The sequence below is a fragment of the Macaca nemestrina genome, chromosome 8, assembly GCF_043159975.1.
Source record: "Macaca nemestrina isolate mMacNem1 chromosome 8, mMacNem.hap1, whole genome shotgun sequence".
Classification (NCBI taxonomy): Eukaryota; Metazoa; Chordata; class Mammalia; order Primates; family Cercopithecidae; genus Macaca; species Macaca nemestrina.
In genome coordinates, this window is record NC_092132.1 from 7,162,205 (window position 1) to 7,181,592 (window position 19,388).

Below are 19,388 nucleotides of genomic sequence, written 5' to 3' on the forward strand. Positions count from 1 at the left end.
TTTTACATCCCCCTTGTGTTGGATATCTGGGTGAGTACTCTTATTTCTATATGACGAACAGGCAAATTAAGGTTAAGGTTGGAAAGAAGTCTATACCAGGGTGACTAACACAGCTAATTAGTACTAGAAGCAGGACTCAAACTCTCATCCCCAAACCGACATCTCTGTCTGTTAAACCAGTGTTTTTCAACCCTGGCTGTACATTAGAATCATCCTTGGAACTTTAACGATGCATCTTTGCCTGAGCCTGGATGCCCAAACTGGCTGAAACAGAAGATCTGGGATTGGAGTTCGATACTGTGTTTTTATTCAAAGCTCCCCAGATGAATATTATGTGCAGCCAGGGTTGAGAACCCCTGCTTTAGAGCATGTTAGAAAGTTCGTAAAATCCATTCTCACAGTGGATGCAGAGGAGATCCCTGGAGAGGGCGGAATGCGGAGGCAGAGACCGAAGAGGGTGTTGGGAGCTTAGAGCTGAAGGGTCTTCAGGGAGGGGCCATTGGACAGCAGCCTGGGAGAAGGGGTGGGGCTTGGCTTGTAGCAATAACAGAGAAACACATGCCAAGCACTGATTATCCTAAATGCAGCGTCAGCAGACTGTAGGACGGCAACACAGGAGTCCATTTGGAGAGTGTGTAAGAGCCACTGAGATGAGTCAAAGACCTAATGTCCACACTTGGGGGCTCATATGCTCCGACTCTGATGCAGTATTGATGATGTGTGTCTGAGTGGGCAGCTGGGTAGACAGGAGGCCCTGGGCTCCAGATGGCTACAGCTCTCATCCTTCCCCGAGTGAGCTTCAATGCACCCACTGTGTTAGGCAGGGACCAGAAGCTTCAAAGCCATGCTGGCCTGGGTTTAAATCCAGGCTCTGAGCTTCTCCTTGGAGCAGCTGTGGGACCTGAGACAATGGGCTCACCCTTTGGGGCCTGGGATTCCTCATCTACATAGTAGGTTTGTTCCGAGAGGACCACTAGAGAGCTCAAGCAAGGACCCTCCTAAGGGGTCTGCTCTTCTCTGGTGAGATGGCCTCTCCTTCCAGGGCTGGCTCGGGCTGCCTCAGGCTCCATCCCCTGAGGGCCTGGCCAGAGCCACGTACCTGTGGAGGTGCAACTCAGCATCCCAAGGGGAAACTGCTTTACTCTGTAAATTATCAGAAATTTAGTTTTAGCAATTGAAACAACAAGGAACACAGGAACAGGCAGCTCTCCAATTCAGCTTTTCCATTTCCCATCATGAGATCAGGCTGAAGAGCTGATTCGTGACTATTTGACTATTTGTCAATACGCCCACTCTCTTTCCTTCTGGGTGTGGCCTGCAGGTTCTCTGTGTTGGTCTCTGTGCCTGTTATGTTCAGGTTTCCAGGAGCTTCTCTTCCCTAGTCCGGGATCACCATAGCACCAGCATCACCGACTTATATTTAATCAGCAGGGATTCTCAGCCTGGCACAGTCCTAAGTGCTTGTCAATAAAATCCCCTTTAATCTTTCTATAGCCCCTGAGATTTCACCATTACCAAAGCACTTGTCCAAAGTCTCCTGGTAAGTGGTGGGAGGAATTGGTGCTCACACGCAGCAGGCCTTCTGCCTCCAGAGTCCCAGCTAGGTCACCGGACAGGGCTTGCTGCTGCACTGCGGTTGTGAGAGCAGGCAGGGACCACTGCCTGCTTTCTCCTTATACGTCACATGATGGTGCGTGGTGACTAGTGGGTGGTAGTGGTGGGGAATCCTGTATTGCAAAGATTATGCACATCAGAGCCAGGGGGACATGGCTTTGAATTCTCTACCTACTCACTTGTGACTTTAGGCAAGTTGCTTAATCTTCATGAACCTTGATGTTCTTATCCGTAATATGGGGATAAAAATCAATCTGTTTTCACTGATGCAACCACCCAATGGGTTCACTTTACCACCGCCTAGACAGAGCTCCGTTATCAAGACAGGGGAATAGCAATAGAGAAAGAGTAATTCACACAGAGCCAGCTATACAGAAGACCTGAGTTTTGTTATTACTCAAATCAGTCTCCCCAGGCATTTGGGGATCTGAGTTTTTAAGAATAATTTGCTGAGTAGGGGCCAGTGAGTCAGGAGTGCTGATTGGTTGGGTTGGGGATGAGTCCAACTGTCCTCTTGCACTGAGTTAGTTCCTGGGTGGGGACCACGAGACCAGATGAGCAAGTTTATCAGTCTGGGTGATGCCAACTGATCCATCAAGTGCAGGGTCTGCAAAATATCTTAGGTTTTACAATAGTGATATTATTCCATAGAAGCAATTTGAGGAGGGTCAGAATCTTGTAGCCTCCAGCTGCATGACTCCTAAACCATAATTTCTAAGATTTTGGCTTGTTTGTTAGTCTTACAAAGGCAGTCTAGTTTACCAGGCAAGAAGGGGGTTTGTTTTGGGAAAGGGCTGCTATCTTTGTTTCAAACGATAAACCAAGTTCCTCCCAAAGTTCGTTTGGCCTATGCCCAGGAATGAACAAGGACAGCTTAGAGGTTAGAATCAAGAAGGAAGTGGTTAGTTCAGGTCTCTTTCACCATCTCAGTTATAATTTTGCAATGGTGGTTTCATTGATGTCTTTTTCTCTTAGCCAATAAGCCTGGCACACTGGCTGGTTGCCTGGCTACATTGTGTGAATTTTCTCATGCAATTGATAAAATAATTCTATAAGATAAGCCATCACATTCTTTTCAGTGGGCGAAGAAACAGGGCTGACTCACACACTGACCAGAGTCACAATGCTGGCAGAACAGGGTTAGGCTGCTGGTCCCTGCGACGCTGAGCCCTCCCCAGTGTGATGCAAGCCCAGGAGGCAGCATCGGTGCAAGGAATAGAGATGGTGTCCACGAGGTCTGGCCCTGTGCAGTAAATGCAGAAAATGGAAACCATCAGGTCTAGTGCAAGTATTTATCAAATGATGGGAGCTTTGGCTTGTCATTTTTTGTGGTCATAAAGTAGAGTTTGGTGATACTCATGCCTTTGGCAGGGAATATATTTAAATGTCCAGGTTCCTTTTGTCTTCATGGCAGAAAGGATCAACTTTTTCCTGGGAACGACTGCCATCCGTCTTTTGGCCCATGAGAGTTTTCAATTTCACAAACATTTCCCCAACCCCCAGTGCTCCTCAGATCCAGTGCTCTTCAGGTCTCAGCCATGGGGACTCAGTGGTGACCCATTGCTCATGTGGCACATAGCCTAGGGAGGTGATCTTTTCACTCTGGAACTTATACTGCTTAGAAGGGCTCCTGGCACCTAGAAGCTCTGAATAAATGCTAGAATGAGTGGATGAACGGTAGCAAAGGTGAGGAAGTGACTGACCATGGAGCCACTAATGTCACACCCCTGAGGCTATTGGCCTATCTGCAAAAGGAGCTTGGACTCAGTATGTTCATTTACTGAGCCAATGGACCTGTGTGTGCCGTTGTCCTGTGTCATGCATCACCCCAAAAGCAGTGGGTAAAGGCTTCTGCCCAGACTGCAGGGCACAGTCCTGAATCAGCCAGCTGGCTGTCCAGCGTCGGGCAGGCCATAGGAGAGTGAAGTGGGGTCACAGGTACACAGTACTCAGAACAGAGCTTGGGGCAAAATGCCGCCACGAGTGTCACTGCTGTCCTTGTCATTGTTCATCCTATTCCATGGGCCTGGTGTTGACGAAAAGAGTCAAACTCCATGAAATATTTGAGATTTATTCTGAGCCAAATATGAGTGACCATGGCTCATGACACAGCCCCAGAAGATCCTGAGAACATGTGCCCAGGGTGGACAGGCTATAGCTTGGTTTTATGCATTTTAGGGAGACTTAAGACATCAGTCAATAAATGTAAGATCTGCATTGGTTTGGTCCAAAAAGGTGGGGCAACTGAAGGCTGGGGGCGGCGAGGCTTCCAGATCATAGGTAGATTCAAAGATTTTCTGATTGGCAATTGGTTAAAAGAGGTTATCTAAAGACCTGGAATCAATACAAGGGAGTCTGGGTTAAGATAAGGGTTTGATGAGACCAAGTTCTTATTATGCAGATGAAGGCCTTTGGATAGCAGATTTCAGAGAGAATAGATGGTAAATGTTTCTTATCAGACTTAAAAAGGTGCCAGACGGTGGGAATTAAACAATGAGATCACTTGGACACAGGAAGGGGAACATCACACACGGGGCCTATTGTGGGGAGGGGTGAGGGTGGGGGATAGCGTTAGGAGACATACCTAATGTAAATGGCGAGTTAATGGGTGCAGCACACCAACATGGCACATGTATACATATGTAACAAACCTACACGTTGTGCACGTGTACCCTAGAACTTAAAAGTATAATAATAATTTAAAAACAAGGTGCCAGACTCTTAGTTAATTCTCTCCCACATCAGAAAAACAACAACAACAACAACAGCAAAAACATAAAGGGAAGGAGATTCTCTAACAATGTAGATTTTCTCTTAGAGAGGCCGCTTTGCAGGGTCCTTCCAAAATATGTTAAATAACTATATTTTAGAGTAAAATACTTCAGTTTCTTCCAGGGCCTGCTGTCTGTTGTGTTGGTATTTCTTGCTACAAGTAGTCTGTTTTGTCAGTCTTAAGTCCTCTGTTTTAACATTATAATTTGCTGGTCAGCTGTGCCTGAATTCCAAAGGGAGAAAGGTATAATGAGGCATGCCCAGCCAACCATTCCTATCACAGCCTGACTAGTGCTTCAGGTTTGCATTTGAATGCCCCTGACCAAGAGGTGGGGTCCATTCAGTTAGTTTGGGGGCTCAGAATTTTATTTTTGATTTATAGTGGTGAGGGTTGTGGATGTGGCCATCGCGGTTGTAATTGGCTGGAGCTGGCATTGCAGGTGCTAAGAGAATTTACCAAGACAGTCATAGGTAAAGAAAGGCAGATTATTAAAGTACGAAGGTACGAAGATAAGTTGCAAGGGTATCACAGGCAGCAGAGGCAGACAAGGGGCTGTCTGCAAAGAGTCAGAGACTGGAGGGAAGTTTTAAAGGGTCATGCTGGAAGGGCTCCTTGCAGATAAGGTTGTGCTACTGGGGCCATGTGCCGAACAAGGTATTTGGGAAAAGGATGTTGTGCCAGCAGGTTGTCCGTGATCAGCCATGTCTCAAAAAAATTGTTCTCCCGCATCTGGGACCCCTTCCTTGTTGTTGCTTACTTATCTTACCTTATGAGGACTCCACAATGGATACAGATACCGTATTGAAGCAGGAAATTTTCCCTGACCCCTTTGTAGGCAGGAACTGGAGGTAGGCACTGGAGCTAGCTGGCTGCTTCAGCACCAGCAGGGGCAAACTCCACTCACTCAAACCCATTGAGCTGAACCCCTCACAGGAGGTGAGCAGGTACAGGAGCCGGGGCAAGTGCTTTGGGATGCTCACAGGGGCAAAAGTCCATGTGGGCCTCACAGCAGCATCTAGAGGGGAGTACTCATGACCCCCAAAGTCCCAGAAGGAGTGTTACAGTCAGCGCTCTTTTAGCTTTGCCATGTGCGGATGGCTTTAAGTGTGTTAACAGCTCAGTTAACACTTTTTTTTTTTTTTTGAGATGGAGTCTTGCTCTGTCGCCCAGGCTGAAGAGCAGTGGTACGATCTCAGCTCACTGCAAGCTCCACCTCCGGGGTTCACGCCATTCTCTTGCCTCAGCCTCCCGAGTAGCTGGGACTACAGGTGCCCACCACCACGCCCGGCTAATTTTTGTTAGTACAGACGGGGTTTTACCGTGTTAGCCAGGATGGTCTTGATTTCCTGACCTTATGATCCACCTGCCTCAGCCTCCCAAAGTGCTGGGATTACAGAAGCGAGCCGCCCTGCCCGGCCCAGCTCAGTTAACACTTTTTCGCTTTTTCGCATGAGGTGGCTGCTTTCCGCCAATGAGGGCAGACAGTCAGTGTGACAGCCCTTTGCATCCACACCTGTGGTACGCGAGCTCTTGTTTGGCATCCAGGAAAACTCAGGTTGAAGTGATTGAAGGATGGTGAATGAATTGAGGGTGGTGAATGAATTGAAGGGTGGTGAATGTGGAGGCTTGTATTGCTGATGAAAGTGGCTCTCAGTGGGAAGGGGAGCTGGAAATGGTGTGGAGCAGGAAGATAATCTTCCCTCAGAGTTTGGCCATCCCCAGCCAGATGCCTCTGTGAAGCAACACTGTCAAGCCATCCTTCTGAAGTCAAGCTGCTTCTCTCCAGTGTGCAACCGTAGTCTCTGGGGAGGCACCCAGCTGCTTCTCCTCTTCTCCTCTGTTGGCATAGCCTGTGGTTTTTATGGGCACAGGATGGGGGGTGGGGGCTGGCCATGGATGTTTTGAAAAGGCAACATTTGAGCAGGAAAATAGAAATGAATGTTCTTACTTTGGGCCACAGTTCCAGGCCTGAGGGTGGGGCCCTGGCCAGGACCTTTCCTCTTCTGTCCAGAATTTTCCTGTCTTCTGTCCCTATCAATATGTGGTAGAGGGATGCCAGGTTGATGTGTCACTAATTCTACCCGGGACAAGACTGACTGCAGTGGACCTGAGAGAGGAGGCTAAGTTGGAGCCAAGTCTGGAGAGAATACGGAGCTTCTTTTCTGTTTGCGCAAAGGCAGTAGATGGAACTTGGAAGCAGCAAGGCCTGAAGTGCAAGGCTGTGCTTGTGAACAGTGGGCAGGGCTGCAGGAAGGCAGAGGGCATGGGGTGACTGAGGTTCTGCGGAGAGATCCCAGGCTAATAGTGAACAGGCCTGTGTGCCCCAGGCACCATGGAGCTGAAACACATTCCCAAGTCACAGAGAGCCATGAGGAAGGAGTCTGACAAGTTGTGTAGAGAAAGGAACTACTAGGATTTGTCTGTATCCACAGACACTTTGACACCAAATGCATGGAGGTTTTCCTCACACCAACAACCTTGCCAGCTCTCTGACATAAGCTGGATGTCTAGTGATCCAATTCAAACCCAATCCTGTCTACCTGGGTTCAGCATCAGATCCCACAGGTTAGGGGTGCAGCCCCACAAGACAGGCCTCACTTGAGGTGCAAGTTGTGAGTCCTGGGCCTGCGGTACTTCTGACCAATCAGCTTTACATCAGGGGTTCCCATGATGCCCTCCTCTAGGTTAATAACTTGTTGAATGACTCAGAGAACTCAGGAAGCACTTTTCTTACTGTACCTGTTCTATGACAAAGAATATTGCAAAGAATGCAGATGCATAGCAAGATGAAGAATTTCACGGGGTGAGGTTTGCAAGGAACCCAAGTGCAGGGACCTCTCGCCTGTAGAGTTCCTCCTAGCAGGTGAAGGCGTCCTCACCTGTACACCATCCTCCTGGCAGGTGAAGGCGTCCTCTCCTGTACACCATCCTCCTGGCAGGTGAAGGTGTTACTAACCTAGAACCTCTCTAAGACCCGTCCCTTACAGGTTTTTATGGAGGTTCCCTGACATTAGACACTATTGATTAAATCATTGGCCATTGTTGATTAGCTCAGTCCCCAGCCCCTCTCCTTTCTCCAGAGGTCAGGGGCGGGGCTCAAACTCCCAGCTCTCCAATCATGGATTGGTCTTGCTGGCAAACAGCCTCTACCCTAAAGCTATCTAAAGGTCTGTCAAGAGTCACCTCATGAGTACAGGCTCAATTAGCATATGTTCAAAAGGAATTTATGAATAACAAAAGATGTTCCTGTGGCTTCAGAAATGTCAAGGGTTTTATTAATAGAAGCTCTGTGACAGAAACTGTGGAGAGAGATATATATGTATGTGTATTTATGTGGGCTGTAGGCTCTTGGCCCCCTAAAGATCCAATTTCCCAGTGAGTTACAGAAACTTACACACCACCTTAAAGTTACAGAAAGATGGAGGCTTAGATTCTGGCAAAGCAGGTTATGGGAGGGAGAGAAGAGGCTTGGCCAGCCAAGGTGGCCTTGTTGTGTAGATGAAGTCTCCCTCACAGAGAATAGGTGGTACGTGTTCCTTTTCAGACTTTTAAAGGTGTGGAACTCTCCATCCCTCCTGGATCTTGGGAAAGGCATGGAAAAGGGAGGGGACCTGGCTTCATTAATGGAGATTCTCTGCAGATACGAATTTTCCCCACTTAAGACAGTTTTGTTAGGTCACTTCTGCCTGGTGGCCAAGCAGCAGCTTTTTCAAAATATGTCAAAGAAATATGTTTAGGGATAAGAAATTTTAATTTCCTTCTATCACAATATACAAGGAAAGGCAGTGAATCTTGAGGCAGGAAATGGTGATTAAGGTTAATTGCAGTCACTATAACAATGACAATACCAACATACCTGGCCTAGGGAATGCTGGCTCCCTATCCGTGGTTCACCAGGCTCTATCCTTGCTGCAGCCCTGGGAGTACAAGGAGGGAGGTACTCAAGTATCCCCAATCATTTTACTTTAAGTGGACACACAGAAAAGTGGCTTCCTTAAAGTCCACAAATCACTAAGGGATGGACCCAGGGCCTGAATGCAAGGCCACCTGCATTCCATCGCAATGCTATCTTGTCTGTTTCCCACAGTGGTTCTGGTGGGAGATTCAGGGGTTAGGATGCAGGCTGCCAGTGACTTGATCAAGTATATTTTATGACAGGTCAACTAGTTGCCTTCCTTTTCTAGGGCGGTGCCCCAAGCTGCAGGGCTACCAGCTCTTGGTTTTGAGTGACTGTTGCCACAGGCTTTATTTTATACAAAGCAACTAAATTAGCCAACCGCTGCAGGGATGTGGCTGCATGAAGAGGGTGGAAAGGGTGAATGGGTGTGTGTTTCTGCCTACTCCTTGATTTGCTAAAGATCTGGCCTGGCTGTTAGAGTGGAAGAAACAGCACCCGCTTCCCAAAAATCCCTGCAGAGCAAGCTGAGTCAGCAGCACTGTTTAGAGGTAGAACATCGCCACCTCCTGGTCTCCCCATTCCTGCCAGTGGTGGGGTTGGGAAGGCTGGAAAGTGTTTTGGGTGATTTAAAGCAATTTGAAGACACAGAGTTCTGCAGTAGTGGAGTGATGTGGATGACTCTTTACTCCATGCGATTCTTATAAACGTTTACTTAGCATCTACTGTGTACCGACTACTCGATTATTCACTGGGTATACAAAGGTGGAAGACAACAGCCAGGACTCGCTTGCAGCTCAATGAGAGATAGTGTTCACAGATAAGGTGGACACTGCTGATGTGGTCAGTACTGCAACCAGGGAGCGAGAGGTGAGGGGCTGCGGGAGCAAGGAGGAGCGGGCACCTTATCTTGCCTGGGGAGGCAGGGATGGAACCTGGGACATTGCCCTGAAAGAGTGGGAGGGTGTCAGACACCAGTCAGGGAAGGACCCTCAGGGCAGAGGGAACAGCCATGCAAAGCCCAGGGTAAGGGCCCACCAGCCTGAAGCAGCATGGGCACTTGGGGCCCACCTAGGTGGAGCTCAGGTGAGGATGCAGGGCAGGCTGGAGAGGATGCAGGCTGGAGAAGGGAGTTGGAGCAGTTACTGAGGACCCCTGCTGTGAAGCCTGATGAGGAAGTGGGGTGTGCTCCCTGCAGAGGTGGGGTGTGCTCCCCGCAGAGGTGGGGTGTGCTCCCCGCAGAGGACCTGCAGGTTCTAATGAAACTCAGACATGTGCTTTGGTACAAACAAGTTTAACACATGCTGAGTATCAACTGGAGAGCAGTGTTGCTGTTGTGGTTTAATTTTTTATAACACAGCAATGTAGGGTTTTCTATAACACAAGAGAATTCCCTGGTTGCCCCCCAGTAAACTTCTGGGAGATCCCAAATTGTCATGTACTCTTTCCCAGAGCTGTACCCTCCTAGCAGGAACCATTAATGATAAGTACAGTTACAAAGCATCAGTGAGCAGCTTCTGACTGTGGGCAGCCTGTTTTGTTGGTTTTGGGGAGTGGCAGAGATTGTGTATTTGGGGTTTGTTTCTTTCATTTGTTTGTTTGCTTTGACCAATCCTCTTGTCAGAGGGTTTTTAAATGCATTGTTTCATTTAACATCTTTTTGAAGTCAGGGATTCTAGAGGATACTCAGGTCCCATGAGGCCCAGTGACTTCTCAAGGTTCTGCTGTGAAGGAGCTGACCTCAAATTCAAGGGCGTAAAGAGCATAAGAGGCCCTCTGGCACACCATCTACCTTCCAACAATGAGTGAAAGAAAGCTGTTCCTTGAAACTGAGCACCTAGTCTGCACTGGTCCCATTGATTAGTATGTTACACGTGTGCTCAGTGGGTCCTCATTTGATGCTGTGATGTAGGTTTTATTAGGCCTGATTCCTAGTGGGGACACTAAAGCTTTGGGGACTGGCTGTCCGCTGTGGTCACCGTTACCGCTCCCTGTCCCGCAGGTCAGGGAATGCCTGGTGCTGTGACTTCACAGCACTAACTCTAGAGGGCGACCCTGAGCTTATCGAGAGCCTGCCCAGGGCAGCTGGGAACCCTAAGCTCAGCTGGAGGCAGCTGGTTTGAGAAAAAACAATTTCTCTCTCCGATTTTAGGACTTCTCACACTTTAATGTGCACATGAATTACCTGGGGATCTTGTTAAAATGTGCTTTCTGATTCTTTTGAGCTGAGGTGGGGCAAGAGATTCTGCAATTCCAACTAGTTCCCTGGAGATGATGGTGCAGCTGGGATATGGTGTACCATGGTTTGAATAGTGAGTGTCTGAACTCTAAAACTTCACTGGGGGTCGCCCTTTAGGTGGACATCCGGCAGGCACATAGCCGTCTCCTGGTCCCCCTCTACCATACCATGAAGCTGGGCACAGGGTTCAACTCTTCTCTGCCCGGCCTTTTCTATAGCCGTACACACAGTGCATCTCTCTGGAGGTTCCAGGGGCCTTGGCAGCAATACCCAGCCTGGCTTCCTATGGCCCGTGCCATGGAATGGGAAAGCCTCTGGGCCCAGTGAGACCTCACCACATGTCAGGATCACCCTTCACAGGGCCTTCTTCTGTAACCACAAGGCACCGTATGGTGGAGACCTTGTCTGACCCATCTTTTGCTTTGCACAGCCTCCCATACAGAGTGTGCTGCAGGAAGCATGGAAACCAACGTAGGGACAACTCTCGCTGTCCTGGTTAAAAGCTCCTGGTAGTTTCTGTTCACCTGCAGGGTGAAGGCCTGATTGCTTAGGATGGAAGTCAAAGCCATGGGCATGTGATACTCCTCTCATCTGTCCCTGAGGTGCCCCAGCCCTCCTGCACACCTCGTATTTCAGACCTTCAGGGGGCAAAACTAGGGTTCTTACCCCAGTGTCTTTCTGCCAGCTATGGTCTCTGCCTGGACTATCCCATCTCACCTTGTTTTTATTCCTGACACAATCCCCATCGGCCTGCAAAGCCCAAACCAAAGGCTGCCTTCTCGGGAGACCATCTGAGATCCTGGGATCTGAGAGCTCCTGGTGAGCTCCTGTGTTTCATGGTGCCGTGCTCCATCCCAGCCATGGCTCAGTTTAGTTTAATGATTTGTGTTACTTTGTTCCTGCTCCACGAAGCCATGAACTCCTGCATAGAAGGGACTGAGTTCTATTTATATTTGAAGCCTGTTACGAAAACATACTAAGTATGATAAATATTGGCTGAAGCAAAAATGCAAAAGGAGTCTCCAAATAGCACCAGGTAGAGAATAGATCCCGAAGCAATTATCAAACTGAACTCAACAAGATGTTGGATTTCATTTTTCATTGATAAAAAGTCTCCCGGAACAACTTGAATTTTCTTTCATCCACATCACCCTTGGTCCAAAGTCATATAAGTGGAGGCACATGCAGAACTATTGCTGTGTTGTTGTTATGAGAATCCTTGAACATCTGAAGGAAAAATAAATTCCCAATGAAGGGGGTATTAAGTGAATCCCATGCCAGAAGTCTCCAGGTATATCCTGTGAGTTTAAGGAGTTTCATGCATGCGAAGTTTGCAGGAGATTCCTCCTGTCGTCTGCAAATACATATCGAAGTGAGTTGAGCAGACATGTGAGCATGCTGTTGTAATACAGCCAGTGGGACAGGAGCCAGCATGCAGGTCTACACAGCATGTAGAGGGGTTAATGAGAGGCTGCATTGCATGACAACTAAACAGAGCTTTGGAGCTGGACTTCCTGGGTCCAGACATTGCCTCCCACTTACTATCTGTAGTCTTGGGCATGTTGCTCAACCTTCGAGTGCCTTAGTTACTCCATCCATAAATTAAGAGTGATAATATTAGATTTATGGGTAGGATTACTATAAGGATTAAGTGATTAAGTAGATGAAAAGTTCTGTAAAGCTCTTGGTGCACAGTGCCTTGTAACTTGCAATTGTCAGTGTTGCCATTGTTATTCTTAGAACCCCGGCTTGTATATGTAGGAGAGGGCGCCTGGATGGATAGCACTGAACTGAGATCTGAAACAGGAGTGGACACCGCAGGTGTGTGTATGCCCGAGTGTCTATGCACACAAGGTGTTGGGGAGGGATTCTGGATAAAGATGAGGACATGCACGAAGGCAGGGGTTGTGACCAAGAAGGGGTTTGCAACCCTGGCTGCCCATTACAATCACCTGTGAAAAATTTACAAAGGTTTAATGTTTGGGCCACACCCTCAGAGAATCTGAGACGGACCCAGATATTTGTGGACTTATAGCCTCCTAGTGATTCTGATGGGTAACCATAACTGAGGACCAACGAGAGAGCACAGTTTGTTCATGGAATGTGAAGCAGGCTTCTCTTGACTTATTGTCTATTCACCTTGAAGATGCAATGTAAGTATCACCTCCTCCAGGAAGCCTTCCATGACCCTTCTACAGTACTCAGTATATATCTCTTGCACAGTACTTTACAGGTATATTATAATTATCTAATTAAATAACTATAACATGATCATACGCTTGTCCCTGGACTGTATGCATTTATGTTGGGCTCCCCAGAGCTTGGCATGCCCCTGGGACAGAACTGGCACTCAGTTGGCAGAGCAAGGGAGTGAGGAGGTGAACAAAGGTGCTTGGTTAGTGCCCAGGTGACGAGGGTGAACGTGTGGCAGACGTGGATGGCACGGCCTTTTTTCAGGGAGTTTCAGCTCCGACAGTCTCTGGGCTGCAGCTGCCTCCTTGTTAGTGTAAAGGGCATCCTCGGTCTCTGGAACAAACCCTTCCAAGCCCGCCATCTGTGACTGCACAGGCTCGGGCATCTGTGGAGAAGAAAAGTCCTCTTGGGGCTTAATTAGAAGCTTCTTTAACCTTATCTAAAGCCATTTCTATAATCAACTTGAGGAAACATAATCCTCCCAAAGACACATTTAATGAATAGCTTTTCTTTTTTCTCTTTTCCACTCTGGTGGCAGAGCTCAGGCTTCATGCTGTGTTTGCCGGTGCCACTGTGGTGGTGGTGTGGTGGTGGTGCTGTGAGTGAGGGCACAAGGAGCCTGGGAGAGGCAGTCTGAGTTCCGGAGGCCTGGGACACCTCCCACGGACACCGAGCCACCTATTCATTTTGTAAAGAGTCACTGACCCCCATTCTCTGTCAGCTGTTGTGCTAGGGGCTGGGAATACTCAGAAGGCTAAAGCTCAAAATGCAGGCAAATGGCAAACAGGGACGTAGGAAGTGAAGCCAGCAACTTGTGGGTAGAGGTGCTATGAGAGGTGCCTGTGCGGGTCAAGTCGACGTCAAGAAGGATCTTAGACTTACACGCGGAGCATTGGAGAAGGTTCAGAAGAGTCGTCAGAAGCAATATGGACTGTGTGTGGACTCTCTGAATTTAAAATAAATGTTGACATTATTTAGGAAAAAAAAAAAAAAAAAAGAGTCACAAAATTGGTTTCTGAAATAGTTACCTGGTAGAGGACAGACAAGGCCAAAGTGATGAAGAGAAGAAGAAAGGAACTGGAAGGTGACGGGGGAAGGTGGGCAGGGAGACCAGCAGCCTGAACAAGGGCCTAGTGTGTGTGCAGCCCACTGCCAGCAGGTTAGTGTGGCTGGGAACGGGAGTGCACTGGGCTAGGACGGGAGGTGGGCAGAGGTGAGGTGGGGGACATTTTCAGGGGCAGTCGTGCCACATGCTGCTGCAGAAGGTTGGGTCTTATTATGAGAGGCACTGGTTCAATAATCTGTACAGAAGTCACTTACGGTTCATCCAAAAGCCTCACTGTCTAGCTAGGAGGTTTTGTAATGACTGACCCTGCCCGCCATATTCACCATTCAACTTTTACTTTTCTTTTCTTCTTTATTTTTTTGAGACAGAGTCACTCTGTCGTCAGGCTGGAGTATAGTGGCACGATCTCGGCTCACACAACCTCCGCGTCCCAGGTTCAAGCAATTCTCCTGCCTCAGTCTCCAGATTAGCTGTGACTATAGGTGCCTGCCACCACCCCTGGCTAATTTTTTTGTATTTTTAGTAGAGACAGGGTTTCACCATGTCGGCCAGGATGGTCTCGATCTCTTGGCCTCATGATCTGTCCGCCTCAGCCTCCCAAAGTGCTGGGATTACAGGTGTGAGCCACCGTGCCCGGCCCTAATTTTTACTTAACACTTTTGACCATGATGTATGGGAATGGGCCAAGAGTGGCCATTCCCTGTTTGACCGCTGCCTGCCCCAGAGCCAGTGCTGGAAATAAAGCTTCCATCAGAAGAAAATGCAGGCCATTCCCTCATTTTGGGGTTTCGTAGCTTGTGTCATCATCACAGACTTATCTTACCTTTTGGAAGAAGTAGCTCAGAGATGATGCTGTGGCTGAATGATGTTCCATATCTGGAAGCAAGTCATCCATGATAAAGCAGAAATATGCAACATTTAGAGAAGCTTACTGTGTGCCAAACTCCTCCTTCCCTCTTTTTCATACTCTTGGATGCCTCACTTTACCCAGTCGGTCTCCATCTAGCACCAGTCTTCAGTCTAAAAACAGCTGAAGAAACTTCCAGCATTTCAAACTAGGCATTAGACTTAGATCTCCTCACATGTTGTTACATCCAAAAGCAGTAATTTGCTTTACATACTCACTTTACAGATGGGGAAACTGAGGCACAGGGCACCGAAGGGAAAGAAATGGGATTGGATGTGGCTGTGGCTGTGTGTCCCTGGTCTATTGTGCATGGTAGAGAGCTCCGCGGCACTTTTAATTGTTAACTCACGTTCCTGTTTCCACCACTGAACAAGGCTCCCTACAGACAGAGACCCTCTCTTGTTCATCTCTGAGTTCTCTCTTATTCCAAACATGTGCCTGGGATTAAAGGCTTGAATAAGTGATGAAGCTTAGAGGTCAGTGACAGGCCTTGGCAACTGGCTCCCTGCCATCCTCAGAGGTGTGACCTCTCTTCTCACCTCTCCAGAATTCAAGTTACTCCCCCAAAACGTGGTTCTCCTGGTTCTAAACTGCAGCTATCTAAAGAGTTTCTGTCCAAAGGGTCTTCTCCCAAAGGCTCTAGGCCCTTTCTAGTCTAACTCCTCTAAGTTTTAGTTAATGTAACCAGGAATCCCCCATAAGATATGTGGAGTGAAGTCAGGTGTGATGGCTCATGCCTGTAATCCCAACACTCTGAGGCAGGTGGATCACTTGAGCCCAGGAGTTCGAGACCAGCCTGGGCAGCATAGCGAGACCCCGTCTCTACAAAAAGTTGTCTGGGTGCAGTGGCATGCACCTGTAGTCCCAGCCAGAGGCTGAGATGGGAGGATTGCCAGAGCCCAGGAGTTCGAGGCTGCAGTGAGCCATGATCACACCACTGCACTCCAGCCTGGGTGACAGAGCGAGACCCTGCCACTAAAAGAAAAACAAAAACAAATGTGGAGTAATGTGAGGAGGATGGTGGAGAAAAGCTATGGAGCATTGACCGTGCATGAATCGCCGCAGTCCTCAGCTGCTGTGAGCTTATAGAGATGCTCTCTTCTCTCAGGAGGTGTTTTTAACACTTACTATGTGAAGGTGACATGGTGATGTGGCTTCATAGTCATAAATCCCTTCCATTGAATCCCTGCTCTGTGTGAGGGTGGGCATTCTTTTACTGACTCTCATTTCACTTTCTGTAATTGGATGGCCACAGTAACTCTACCAAAGGGTAGCTGGTATCCTCTGGATTAGATGGGGAGCACCATCAAATGCCGAGTGTTCAACGTTCCACATAGGAGATAGTGACAATCGGAAGTTATAACTGCTGTGAAGTACTGCATCCAAAATTTGATGGGATACAGAGTAGAGTTCAGTATATGGATCTGGGGTACCTTGAGGAGTTTGGGGAGAAGATGAGTAAAAGCTTTCCAGCTGATGGCAATTGTGAAGATGTCATAAAGCAAGTGTTGTTGGCTCTGGGCATTAAAAAGTAGGGTGAATTGAGCTTTGTGGTGATGGGATTAGAAGATTTGACAGAAAAGTTGAAAGGGGATATCCAGGATAAATGAAGAGAGGCAGAAAATATTAAAGTTGCAAGATGTTTATAGAAATCTAAGAGTAAGCTGTACTCAGAACATACATGAAATCAAAGTGAAATGGAAAATATATACTGGGACTAGGTAGTGGGCAATCTTGCCTGCCAGACTAAGGGCTTTGGATGTTTTTCTATAGACCGGAACTACCTCAATAATTTCTTGTTGCCATTGCTGTTTTAGCTTCCAGATCAAAAGTGATAACATGATCCTGTAGTACTATGAGGTGTAATATAATACTACAGAGGTACAGAGAAAGGAGAGTGATTTATTGAAAACAGAAAAGTCAGTAAAGACTTCAGAAGAAGACTGCTCCTGACTTCATGGAGTCAGGAGCCTTGACTACCACCTGTTTTGCCTCTCCAGATGCTGAACAATCCAGAGAAGATCGCTGAGCAGATAAGCAAGGATCTGGCCTGGCTCACGTCCCACATGATGGCTCTGTGGACCCAGTTCCTGGACACAGTCACTCTGCACTCCCAAGTGACCACTTATCTCACCCAGGAACACCACACCCTGAGGGTGAGTGGCCAACTGCTGTGCATTCTCTGATCACATGCATTTGATTTCTTTGGAGGAACCTTTATGAGAATTAGATCAGGCATTGGGATTGGCCTCCAGATCTTCGTTCGTGCTTTCCTGTCTCTACCATGATCATGCAGGGTGGTCTTGTGAACGTGCTTAGCCTCTCAGGCCTTTGCTGTGTCATTCATAGAATACTTGCCTTGGCAATCTCAGAGGATGTCAGAGCCTATCGCAAGAAATATTAGAAGTATTTTGGAAACAGTGCTTTTTTTTTTTTTTTCTTTTCCTTTGAGATGGAGTCTCACTCTGTCACGTAGACTGGATCACGCAGTGGGGTGATCTCGGCTCACTACAACCTCCACCTCCCTGGTTCAAGCAATTCCCCTGCCTCAGCCTCCCGCGTAGCTGGGATTACAGGTTCACGCCACCATGCCCGGCTAAGTTTTTTGTATTTTTAGTAGAGACGGGGTTTCACCATGTTGGCTAGACTGGTCTCGAACTCCTGACCTCAGGCAATCTGCCCACCTTGGCCTCCTGAAGTGCTGGGATTACAGGCACGAGCCACTGCACCCAGCTCAAAAAGTGCTTTTTAATGTAAGACATTGCTCTCTGTGTATTTCTCTGCCACCAGCTTAGGTGCATATGGGTAGGTGTTGATGAATAACTAAATATGTTGGTATTTAGACCAACATCTCGTTAGAACAAGGTGACAAAACACATGAAGATCAGAGTCCACAAAATGTTCAGAGAACATACATGACTGGGTTTGGGAAATCTGTTTCATCTGCATTTATTTATGGACCCTGTTACCAGAGGTCTTACATTCTAGTAGAACAAATAAGACCTCAAGTTAAAATTAATAGCAAAAACAATGCAAGGACAGATTCATAGACTGCATTCACCTGTGTTCATAGACCAAGTGTGGGCTAAGAGCTAGGAAGGAGAGAGATCAGTTTGGAGGAATGTGAAGACTGTTGTTTCAGGACCTTCAGGTCATGGGCATGGCTCTCCTCCTATGAGGAAATGCCATTTATCTATTTGAGCCTCAATTAAAAAAAAAAAGAAAGTGCTGGTAATACCTACCTAAAGAATTGAACTGTTCACGTTGTTTTATTCTGCAGGTCCGAAGGTTTTCTGAGGCCTTCTTTTACATGGAGCACCAAAAGCTTGCAGTCCTGACGTTTCAGGAGAATCTGTAAGTATCCATTGCACGCCCGCTTTACCCCTAAAAGCAGCCACCCAAGACACGCAGTTCAAAGTTACTCCTCACTTCCTCGCTGGATGTGAAGGAGAGAAATCTGCCCACCTCTGCACTTTCTGTCTGCATTTCCTCTGCAGGCAAAAGAGTCAGACAGATTGCAGAGTGGGGAGCTGGCAGGTGGCAGAGAAGGTCACCAGCCAAAATTTTCTTTCATTGAGTGTCATGGTTTTGTAGACAGAATCAAGGCACCCTAGGTCCCCGAAGACATCTGTGCTGAGTCCTCTGCAAAATGAATTAGAAGCAGGTGGTATGGCCACAAACTATGTCAGAAAAAAACACAGAATGCGCCTGAGACTCTGTGGTAGCTATGAAATGCATTTAGCATAAGAATTAAGTGAACTACGTAATTAGGAGGGCTGTTGAATTTCTAAGTTTGCCTTCTTCTAGAAAAAAACTGAAAAGTACTCAAGGAAGTGAGGGGGTTGATGGAGGATGAGGTCACTGTCTCATAGATTCCCGGGTGAGTGGGAGCAGAGACTCCTCTAATAGGTTTTGTCCTCCGGTCCACGATCCAAGGGTTTCTTTTTGCTTCCAAATGACATGTTCACGTCAAAAATTCAATGTGGAGGGAGAGATGTTTGAGATGCCATAGCAAAAATAGAAGGAGAAACAGGTGAGACCCATCCATCACTCAAGACGGACGTGGAGACCTTTTCACCTTTCTCATTGGAATCCTATTTTCCTCCCCACAATTCATTCTGTTTGGAAAGTACAGTGACATTCACGGCTTGTCTCATGGATTCTGCAAGTAAGGGGGTGGCACCAAGGAAAGCACAGCTGCGTGTTGAAATGACAAGTCTAGGAATTTCTGCGGTCGTTCACTCACTCATTAATTCTTGTATCCCAGTGGCCAGCTAGAACTGGGAGAATATATTTTCTAGAATTAAAATCAGAGAAGAGCTAATCTGACAAATATAAACAGAACTGTGAGGGTCACTGAGAAAACTATTGCATATCAAGATCCCTGCAGGAAATCTTCTTTCCAGAGTTACTGCAACAATAGGGAAGCCTTAGATTGTGGAGCCATGGTTGCATTCTCAAGGAGTGTGAGCACAGACACAGGAGACGGACTCAGAGACAACTGCTCTCCCAGAAGAGCTTTAGAACACTGACCACCGGTACAAACTGCAGATGACCCAGCACTCAGATTACATGGGTTCAAGACCCAGTTCCTGCATTTATTAGCAATTGGTCCTTGAGAGAGTTATGTTTCTGTCCTTCTTGTTTTTTTCTCACCCCCATCCAGTCTCAGCTTCCTTATCCACACAGTAGGTAAGATAG

General features: G+C 47.5%; 1 protein-coding gene across 13 annotated transcripts in view; it reads left to right on the forward strand.

Annotated features, from left to right (window-relative positions):
• The window catches only part of LOC105488273 (family with sequence similarity 135 member B), a 363,325-nt gene that overhangs the window by 293,966 nt on the left and 49,971 nt on the right, over positions 1–19,388 (forward strand). For all 13 annotated transcript variants that reach the window (XR_011606684.1, XM_011752155.3, XM_011752152.3 and 10 more), the window contains 2 exons: positions 16,688–16,843; positions 17,968–18,041. Coding sequence is in view for 12 of the 13 variants with exons in the window: in XM_011752155.3 (XP_011750457.2) it covers positions 16,688–16,843; positions 17,968–18,041 (230 nt within the window). In the remaining variant the exon portion in view is untranslated. The remainder of the gene's footprint in view (positions 1–16,687; positions 16,844–17,967; positions 18,042–19,388) is intronic.